Source organism: Aplysia californica, unplaced genomic scaffold, assembly GCF_000002075.1.
Source record: "Aplysia californica isolate F4 #8 unplaced genomic scaffold, AplCal3.0 scaffold00046, whole genome shotgun sequence".
NCBI lineage: Eukaryota > Metazoa > Mollusca > Gastropoda > Aplysiida > Aplysiidae > Aplysia > Aplysia californica.
In genome coordinates, this window is record NW_004797316.1 from 1,408,082 (window position 1) to 1,418,310 (window position 10,229).

Sequence of the window (10,229 nt, forward strand, 5' to 3'; positions counted from 1 at the left end):
GTGGGCTGGATATTTTCTTACGTTTTGCTTTAGAATGTTTCTTACAATTTTGTTTTCATGCAAAAATATTTTTTTTAAAGATCAAATTCAATATCCCCAACTTTGAGAACAATTTTGGATACTTTCTAAGTATAGTATCAAAATCCAAAATAGCCAGCTGCGAGCACCTATTTATTTGAGACATTTTGCAAGTTACAGAATTCTTAAAAGTGAAAAAAACGTAGAAATGGTGGAGTAAAAAAAAATTGGCTATTAAATTTTCAAGATGGCCGCCGTTTCCATGGCGACAGCTTACGTAATCGAGTGTATCAACAGTTGAACATAGATCTTTTGTCTCATACTTACTGCCTGTGACATAAGTTGTTTCCGTTTGTCATAAGTTAAAAATGGTGTCCCGTAAGTAACCTGTACTTAGGCGAGAGTTCCACCCCCCCCCCTCCCCGATATGACTCATTGAAAGCTAATTTTTTTCAAGTGTTTCCGTCTTTCTGCTTGCATGTTGCATCTTCCCCAACCCAGGTTGGTCCTGATAGGCGGTGTCGAAGCAATCTGCCTTCTAATTGAGCTAATATGTGTCGATGAGGGTATAAAACCTTGCACAATCGTTGAAAAACAAAGAATAACACGACGGTCTGAAAAGCAAGGCCAGGGCACTTTGTGTTGGAAGAAAGATACATGAAGTTTACTCCAAATTTCTCCAAGCTCAAGACTAGGAAACCGAATAGCATTCAAGAATTCTGAGACACACACACACACACAAACACCGCACATACCCACACACAAACACCACACATATACACTCATGATTGTAGAAGCCCGCCTCTGGAACGAACGATTTCTGTCGACTGAAGGGGTGGAACATTTACATGTACAACCAATCTTGATTTTGGAGCTCATCGTTGTCTCTCATCCTTGTCTCTCTACAAAAATACTTTCTCGTCTAGCCGACCCCTGTCTTGGTTTTAGCAGCAGCATAAATGCCGTTTTCCCCCGTTTACCTGCAAATAAAAAAAAGGCTTCAAAAGTTGTCGTCTCAGAGTTTGAATACAATCTTCACCCAAATTTTAAAAAAAAATCGTTTCAGTTTTTTCTGTCTGGAAGAGTGCAAGGGAGACTTGTACTGAAGATTGTGATGCGTAGGTGAAAGACGCGGAAGATAGATAGATAGATAGATAAGGAAAGAAAAGAAAAAAATGAGCCAGAGAGAAAAGGTATAGCGAAAAAATAAATTAACTCAGCATTATAATACAATATTAATAACTTTTTATGAATCATATTAAATATTATTCCTAAGTCTACTCATAGAATCATAGCTAAGCCGATTATAATTCAATATATATGCAAGATCACACCAAAGGTGATCCACGCAAGCATATTATATCTGAAGAAATGTTGTTGCGAGGTTGATTCCTAAATGAATTCACAATAATCTATCCAAGGAAGACTTTCCTCTTTCTCAGTTTCCCCTGACTCAAATAATGCTTCACCGCAGCCAGAGGGCACATCCGTGCACAAACCAGAACCATCCTGAAATAATCGAGAACTCGTAAATCTTTTACAACAGTTCTGCTACTCTTTGTAATGCTTGTACAGTACGCCAAGACTGGAGAGAGAAGGGGTGCTCAAATGAACCCAACCTTGTAGTTAAGAGCTGAGTTTATGAGAAACGACGTCTATAATAAATATGCAATTGGTTTGTGACGTTTACACGACAGAACATCTGTGTGGGTGCAGTGTGGAAAATAGCTCTGAAAAATTAATAAAAACTCTGTACCGATGTATAGCACCGCCCCCCTCCCACCTCGTTTGTGGCATTGGGCCAAGCGTTAAACATCACTGGTCCTACTTCCTATTTCTTTCCATTCCACATTATTTCCCCATCACTTCCCCCCTTCTCTCTCTCTCTTTCTCTCTCACTCTCTCTCTCTCTCTCTCTCTCTCTCTCTCTCTCTCTCTCTCTCTCTCTCCCCCTCTCTCTTTCTTTCTTTTTCTCTCGCCCATGCCCTCTTTTCTCTTTCTCATTCATTCACCCTTTCTGTTATCTTTTGAGCCCCCTCTTACCCTTTCCGCCTCTTTCTCACTCTTTTTCTTTTTTTTCCCTCTGCTTGTGTCTGCGTGCATGTCACCCTCCCATGATGGCATCGTTCACTCGTTTCCACTCATCCTTTCTTGCCAAAGTGACATGTTTTGCGAGTCCGTTTCTCCACATGCACAGAAAAAAGGGGAGCCCCCCCCCCCCCCCCCCGTCAAAGAAAAATACACAGAAAACTATGACTTTTCTGGGTGTGTACAACTTACTCAGGCACAAAGACCCCAGGTATTTAAACATTGGAACGAAAGTGATAATTTGTAACTTTGTTCCCTGTCCAATCTCAGGCCCACTCAACTTCACATTAACTCCTTTTGGCCAATCTCTTCTTTCTCGTTTACAGCACCAGTTCACCCAAAGAGCCCTCGACGTGGTAACTTAATGGGCTCATAAAAAACAACTGTTGAACTGATATTACTTATGACTCGGCTGTTTGCAAAAGTTTGTGTTCTTGGCTTTTTGAACGGAATGAACTTAGGTAAAATAACTTTCCCATGGACGTAAAAAAAACAACCAAACCCACACACACACACAAATCCCATCAACAAAATTTTTTAAAACCACAGAAACTGCTCAAAGCTGGACGTTTCTTAAAAACGCACAAATGAATCAGAGAATTTTTAGGAAAACAACATGCAGATACCTTGTTTCGTGATAAAGACCATTTTTTGATAACGGACACAACGACAATCCCTTGATTGTCAAGGATACAACGTTCAACCCGGCCACGCCACAGATCAAACACAAGATATTACAATTGCGTGTCCGATGTCGGAGCTACATGTAACGATAGTGCAAGACCAGATGATTCACATTTAAGTTTTTACATCGTTTTTGTAAGGTTACACGCAATTTTACAGATGCATATATGTCATTACAGGCACTGCAAAAACGGTTTTGTGTCGTTTTTCAAGTTGACGTACTTTTAAAACAATCTTTGTACGTAACACGTAGACTTGTGTTAAAATATTAAAGATATCCAAGATTGGCAACTCCTGACGAAATCCCTGTTCACGATGTAGCAGACCGTTTGACTCTATTTTGAACCAAATGAAGGGCAAGGAGGGAACATTTGCGCGAGCATTCGACAATAACGAGACTTGTGTTTTGTCCTTCATTTACCATGGTGCGTAACAGCGCGGCGAAGTTTATATTATAGAGAGCAAAGAGTGGCAGACATTACGGCGTCCACTCTAGGATGATAGTTCAAGTCTAAGACACGTCATCTCCTCAAAGATCTATAATATTATGCTACAAGATGGTTCAGTCCTCTGTTTAACCAACTAAAAAACAACAAGAACAACACGTCCTCAAAATCAGCGGTGGCGCCAACTGAGAAATTGCGCGGAATTGGGGGAACAGCTAACAATGAAAATAAGGAAATATATCAGGGTAGCATTGTTACTACGCGTTCCTGGAAGTTTCATGCATCTTAATTTTTTTTCAAGGTTAAATTTTATTTTGATCCAAGGATGAATGTGGCTGTACCTGAAGAAGTTGTGGGCCTGATTAAATTATTTATAACATTGTTAGATCTTGATTTATCGACGCCCCTTCCCACTGCTCTTTCATATCGGTAGAGGTGCTAACATGAACAGTGTGACGCAGGACTTCAGCGTGTTAATACCATTCAATGGTAGTTGGTCAGAAGATTTCCAGACTTTGCACGTGTCGGAAACCTAGAACTGGTCTATTGTAGACTAAGATAAGATAAGATAATACTGTGTTATCCCCGAGAGCAATTTTGCTTAGCTGTACAGGACCGTAAAAACACATGCAGGTATACATAGAAGTTTAAATTATATAGATATATTACTCTCATCAAAATCCAATATGAAAAGAGAAATAAAGCTGACAAAAAGTACATAGCACATCAGATGCTTCATTCACCACATGCAGGAATTTAATTACAAGATCTGTAGAGCTATACTGGAAAATTTACACTGGCACACTCAAAACAATTTTTTTTAAAAACAAAAAAAAACAACACAAAAACCACAAGACATAATAATATGGCACAAGAACTGAAAGACTTAAGAACAATAGTAAGAAATATGTTATCACAAGACCGTGTAAAAATTGAGTAAGCGTGACAAATTTTTTTAAAATATGGAGATCTGTAAGAGCCTTATGAATGCAAAATTTCTGAAGTAATACAATGCGAAAGAAAAATAATATAATACGCAGACTAACAAATAGCTTACTATGACAAAGGATGACTAACAATTACTGAAAATTGTTAGTTTTTATCACATTTTGTCGTGTTGTCACGGGGAAGGGTGGGAGGGGGCGATCGTGTTCAACGTTTGTTATTGTCTTTAACTGGGCTCGAGAGACCGTAGTATCGTAGCTGGAAGACCTCAGCTGAGCGGAAAGCCAATCGCAGTCCGAAATTGCAGCAATAAATGTTTTTCATACCTAAATATGACCTACTTTTCTTCCCGAGAAACGAAAGAGGGCTCCAAAACAGTGGCCGTAGCGCTACATCAGAATCAGCGCGATTGATTTTTTTTCTTTTCTTTTTTTTTTTTAAAGCTGAGTGAATTATTTCATAGTAGACTACATGATATTTGATCCGCTAACGTTTCCTCAAAGGCGCAACCGTCATTTCTGAGAACGATATTTTTTGTAGCTGGAACAGAGAAGCAAATCATTTCGTAGTATGCAATTTTTTTTGGGTTGCCTACTCTCCCCAATCTTATTCAGTTTCTTTCTTGAAAGAATCGGGAAAGACACCGTCCATGAGCATCACACTACCATATCACCTGGGGGCGGTAGCATAATAATATGCAACCTCCGATTTGCGGACTATAATAATGTAGACCTTATAGCGGGCTCCAACGATGGACTACAAAACCCAACAAACAAATGAACAGCATTGCTTCATCATTTGGAATGGAGGTTAGCATAGCAAACTTAAAAGGCATGGTCAACGCCCCCAAAGGACGCTAAAATAACAATGAGCAATGGAAAACTTGAAGAAGTCCACCAATTCAAATATCTTGGCTCGTTGGAAAAAATAACAAACAAACAAACAAACAAGCTAGCAAAATAACAAACAAAAACGGAACATCGTTCAAAGAAGCCACGGCCATAGTAATAATAGCTCATGCCACCATGTCCCAACTTGACCAAATCTGGAAGAACACCAAGATCAACTTACTCGCAAATCAAATTCAAATAAAACAAACCCCTTGTTATTTCCACCTTTCTGTATGGCTGTGAATCCTGAACACTACAAGTGGGTGGTTGGCGGGTGCTCCGGTGTGGTTTTCTCCTTCTTTCCTGTCAAAAGTATATCGTCCTTATCTATCATTCTTTTTTGTGTTTGTTACTTTCTTGTAACACCTATAATCTTCGGCACGTAAATGACATTATTGTATGGCAAGTGCCGTAAAACTCTCACTAAAAAGGAACATTACAAATGAAAGACCGCATCGTTTGAGATGGAAAACATCCAGAAACTTATAAGTATACCTTATAGAGAACACAAGACACACAATGATGTGTGGACAACAGTAACATTGAAAATATAGTCGAACCACAGGAACCACGGCTAGCTATATTAAAAGGAGAAAACTGGCCTGGATTGCACATACTGCCCAGCATTAAAACCTTGCAAACGCAATCATGCAGGGCACTGTTGAAGACCGCCGAAAAAGAAGACGACAAAGTAAAAGTTAGTCTAACAGCATCAAAGAACGGATTGATCTGTCAGCAAGAGAACTCTTTGACGCGCAGGGGGACATCGAGAAAAATCTCAAAAAAATGTTCCGGGCTCATTTCCCCCCTACGGTACGAGGCAAGTCAATGGACGAGTGAGGATAATGAGGAGTACAAAATCTATGCCACCAGACACATGTAATTATGATATTGCTAACCACTGATATATAATAAATTACCTGTTGGCATCATTATCAACACCTTTCGAGGTTGTATGCTTGATCAATCATCTCAACTCTCGGCAATCATTTGCGTTTAGTTCGCTGGATCCAGTCGAAGGTGTTTTCAACATAATATTATGGCTTTGCAAATCTGTCCTTCCTTTATCTCTCTGCTCTTTTACCTCGTGCGACGGTCTTAACGTGTATAACAACGGGTTGTCTCATGGCGTATCCTAAAATTGCCAATGATTCCGATTCTCCCGAGACCCAAGGACCTGTTTCTGAATTTGACAATTAATAAACCCAGAGTCTAGTCTCAGTCTTCCTTCTCCTGCCCCTCCACCTCCGTTTCCACCGTCACCTCGTCTCCCCCCTCCTCCTCCTTCTCCTCCTCCTCCTCCTCCTCCTCCTCCTCCTCCTCCTCCTCCTCCTCCTCCTCCTCCTCCTCCTCTTTCTTCTCCTTCTCCTTCTCCTTCTCCTTCTCCTCCTTCTTCTTCTTCTTCTTCTTCTTCTTCTTCTTCTTCTTCTTCTTCTTCTTCTTCTTCTTCTTCTTCTTCTTCTTCTTCTTCTTCCTCCTCCTCCTCCTCCTCCTCTTCCTCCTCCTCCTCCTCTTTCTTCTCCTTCTCCTTCTCCTTCTCCTTCTCCTTCTCCTTCTCCTTCTTCTTCTTCTTCTTCTTCTTCTTCTTCTTCTTCTTCTTCTTCTTCTTCTTCTTCTTCTTCTTCTTCTTCTTCTTCTTCTATATGATTTCATTGAATTGAAGGTCTAATGTTTTATGCCCCCTTCGACATCTACAACATTCAGAAGCGGGCTGCTTTGAGCCTCCATGTCATAGCCAGACCGGCTGTGAGGGATACTACATCCCAGCAAACAGACGGGTATTCTCGATGAAGTAAATTTCATCGTTCGGTAATGGAACCCAAGGAGAGCCTAACCACAGACGGTTTTAAATCGTAAAATATATTGTGTAAACGATTAACACTTTCATGAATTTTTTTTCTCAATATTTTCCATTATACTTCATTTTGTTCAGCACTGTCCCATAACAAAAGGAAAAAAAGAAAGATTGTGAAATGGCAGAATGATGCACCAGGAAGACCCAAAAATGAGTATCAGTTTGACAATTCGTAGAATGAAGCATTATAATCGTCTCTGGAAAAGTTTTGCAATTTCTATAGTAAAATTTTAAACCTTACCTTTGTCCGAAGGCCCCAACCTTTAAAGATCTCAACAGTTCAAGTTGGCGTTCAGGTTTATCGCCCCTCCCGCTTTCAGTGTCAGAGACACCAAACACATTTGAACAGAAATAAAAATAAATGTGGGTATTTTTTGCGCTCCCTTCAACACAATTTAGATCATTTGGGAGGCCAGGTTTCACTCCTGTCTGTCAGTGCCAACCAGGCTGAAACATATATACATCCTTGTAAAAAGACCAGGATACTCGATAAAAATTCTCTACACTAGGGAATCGAACTCGAGCCTCCCTCGTGCGCCAGCGAAGCGCCTAACCTCTACACCCCAGACTCCGGTGTATTTGAACAGTCGTTCGGGCATATCAGTTCATTTCTTGTTACGGGAAGAGGCCGAACTTTGTTTTCGCTTACATTGGTCCATGGCGCCACTACGTTAAAAGGTGCATATAAGATCGTAGGTTTAATACTATGGTGCTAGCTTTACAAAGTTGACAGTTCGATGTTGTTGAAGCTTATATAAGTCAACGTGTGTGGCAGCTTTGAAAAATGGGAACTAAAGGTAATTTCCAAGCCCCCCCCCCCAAAAAAAAAGAACAACAACAACAAAAAACAAAAAAACAACAACAACAAACAAAAACAAAAAAACCCAGCTGAATCCTAATCCTCACTCTTTGTCCAACGATCAAATTATAGGAGGAGGTTGCATGAGAAAGAAGCAGTTGCTTTTTCTTTTTCTTTTTTTCCGTGCTCCTAAAAATCTTGCCTTCCATGCTTTGGACCTTTGAACAGTATTTCAATAATATCTACGCACACAAACACACAAACACACACATACACTCGCACGCACACGCACACACACACATACACACACAAACACACAGACAAACACAGACACAAACACACACACAAACACACACAGACACAAGCACACACACACACACACACACACACACTTACACACACACACTTGCTCACACACACACTGCACACACACACACACACACACACACACACACACACACACACACACACACACAAACACACACACACGAAAACATCATCATTGTTGTTTTAACTGACAATCACTTCCAAACAGATATGCAGTAAAACAATTTTCGTAATTTTATTTCTCGTCACTCTTTTTTTTTGGCAGCTGGATACTTGGATGATATCGCTCTAACTGAAAACGAATACGAATCGTTTGAGAGGAGGTGGTTGGCTCTCAAGAACAACATTTCCGATAGTCCTCAACAGTCAATTGTCAACCATACAGACGCAGATAGGACGCAGTCACCCAGGTATGTGTTACTGGTGACAATCGCCATGTTATTGCAAGGCTTTTTAGAAAGACATTTTTTTCTTTCTTTGAGTAAAGAGAAGCACATCGATACGGTGTGGTCATTAAGTGCCGTGAAAAAGTAAGCAGACCGTCAGATGTAACAGAAGAAAAATAAAGAAGTAGTGCCTAGCAGAAGCGCCCAATAACTCTCTAACCACTCTTGAAACGTATTCACAGCCTGCTATTTGGCAGAATTGTTGTACTCAGCACACAAGTGCAGGTTTGCGGGTTTTTATTGTGGTTGGGGTTTTTTGTTGTTGAGTTTTTGCTTTTGTTTTTGTACTCATGTATGTGAGTTTATCGATTCATTTGCGCGGGTGGTTGGAAAGAGCCTCTTGTAAATCTTACTTCTTTGCTATCATTCTGCTGTGTTTCCCTATCTGTCTTTATTTTCACAGACAATAATGGCATTTTATTGTGTCGATGTTCTTCTCATTACTCAAACCTGACAGTTTGTTTGGGTGTATTCGCTTGTTTGTTCGCATAGTAAAAGTTCGTAGGAAAAAGACAGGAATTTTATCTACGAAAAGACAGCACAACAATTGAATGTCTTTGTGTAATATTTTCACCTTAGACAGAAGCTCCATTGTTCATCATTGTGTTTCATTCACCAGGGCTGTTACAGGTGACGCCATGGATATGGAGAAGAGAAAACTTCGTCTACAGAGTTTGGTGGAGGAGAAAGACGAACTCACGCAGTTAATCAAAGAAGCGCGTGCAGAGCTGAAAAAAACTTGCCATGACAGGTGAGCGCCACAGAACTGGAAAATGACAAAAAGAGAAATGAGTTTTTAAAGGTGATCAACGGGATGTCCTAACTTCTCGCAATCGCCAAGATAATATAGGGGAAGAAAGAAAAACCTTCACAGGAGATGTATGACAAGCCATCTGAAATCAGCGCTAGTCACTTTTTGCTACGTGTCATGATTGCTGCTGTGGCTGTTCTTTTTTGTATCTTGATATGTTTGTTTGTTTGTTGTTGTTATTATTTTTGTTGTTGTTGTTGCTGTTGTTGTTGTTGTTGTTGTTATCACTTTCGTCCTTCTTTTTGATGCCATGTGGTGAAGTGCAAATGTCACTTTCTAATGTTTCACTACACCAAAAGAGATTCTACAGTGTATTTCTGAGGAGAAAATGATGGTCGACTATGATAAACTGTAACTGTGATGCTTGTCAATGTTATATGTACCAGTTTAGGTTATTTAAGAAGCTGATTGCTTCCACCGGGTAGAATATGGCATCCCAGCTGAAAACTGTAAATTCTCGATATAATAGACTTAGGAATCGAACACAAATAATGTAGTTAAATAGTGAAACCTCGCTTTAGTTTCGGTACTCGATATCTTTGTGACGCGTAACACCTTTGTTACACTCCAGGACATTGCGTGATATTACAAGTTACGTTTTTCGAAAATGTTCTGCCTTGTGTAAGACATAGTGGCGTTGTTTTCCCCACCCAAGCCATTTTAAAGTGTAATAACTTCGCCGCTGCTCGTGTGCCTTAAGTATATTTTTCCCAGCTCTGTGTCTTGAAGCCTCCTCAAGGATTATTTGACGATCTGTGTCTGCCAAACGTCCCAATTTACCCTCTCAGACTGGTAATTTAAAGTGTACAGGACAGGTGCTGTGAAGAACGCGCTGATTTATTGCATCGTTCTGAAAGAGAGAGAGAGAAAGAGAGAGAGAGAGAGAGAGAGAGAGAGAGAGAGAGAGAGAGAGAGAGAGA

General features: G+C 40.2%; 1 protein-coding gene across 2 annotated transcripts in view; it reads left to right on the forward strand.

Annotated features, from left to right (window-relative positions):
• Positions 1 to 10,229, forward strand: part of Tld-2 (bone morphogenic protein 1) — a gene marked incomplete at its 5' end in the record, with an annotated part of 68,905 nt that overhangs the window by 13,132 nt on the left and 45,544 nt on the right. For both annotated transcript variants that reach the window (NM_001204563.1, NM_001204638.1), the window contains 4 exon segments: positions 8,318 to 8,462; positions 9,118 to 9,257; positions 9,259 to 9,266; positions 9,268 to 9,276. In NM_001204563.1, coding sequence (NP_001191492.1) covers positions 8,318 to 8,462; positions 9,118 to 9,257; positions 9,259 to 9,266; positions 9,268 to 9,276 — 302 coding nt within the window.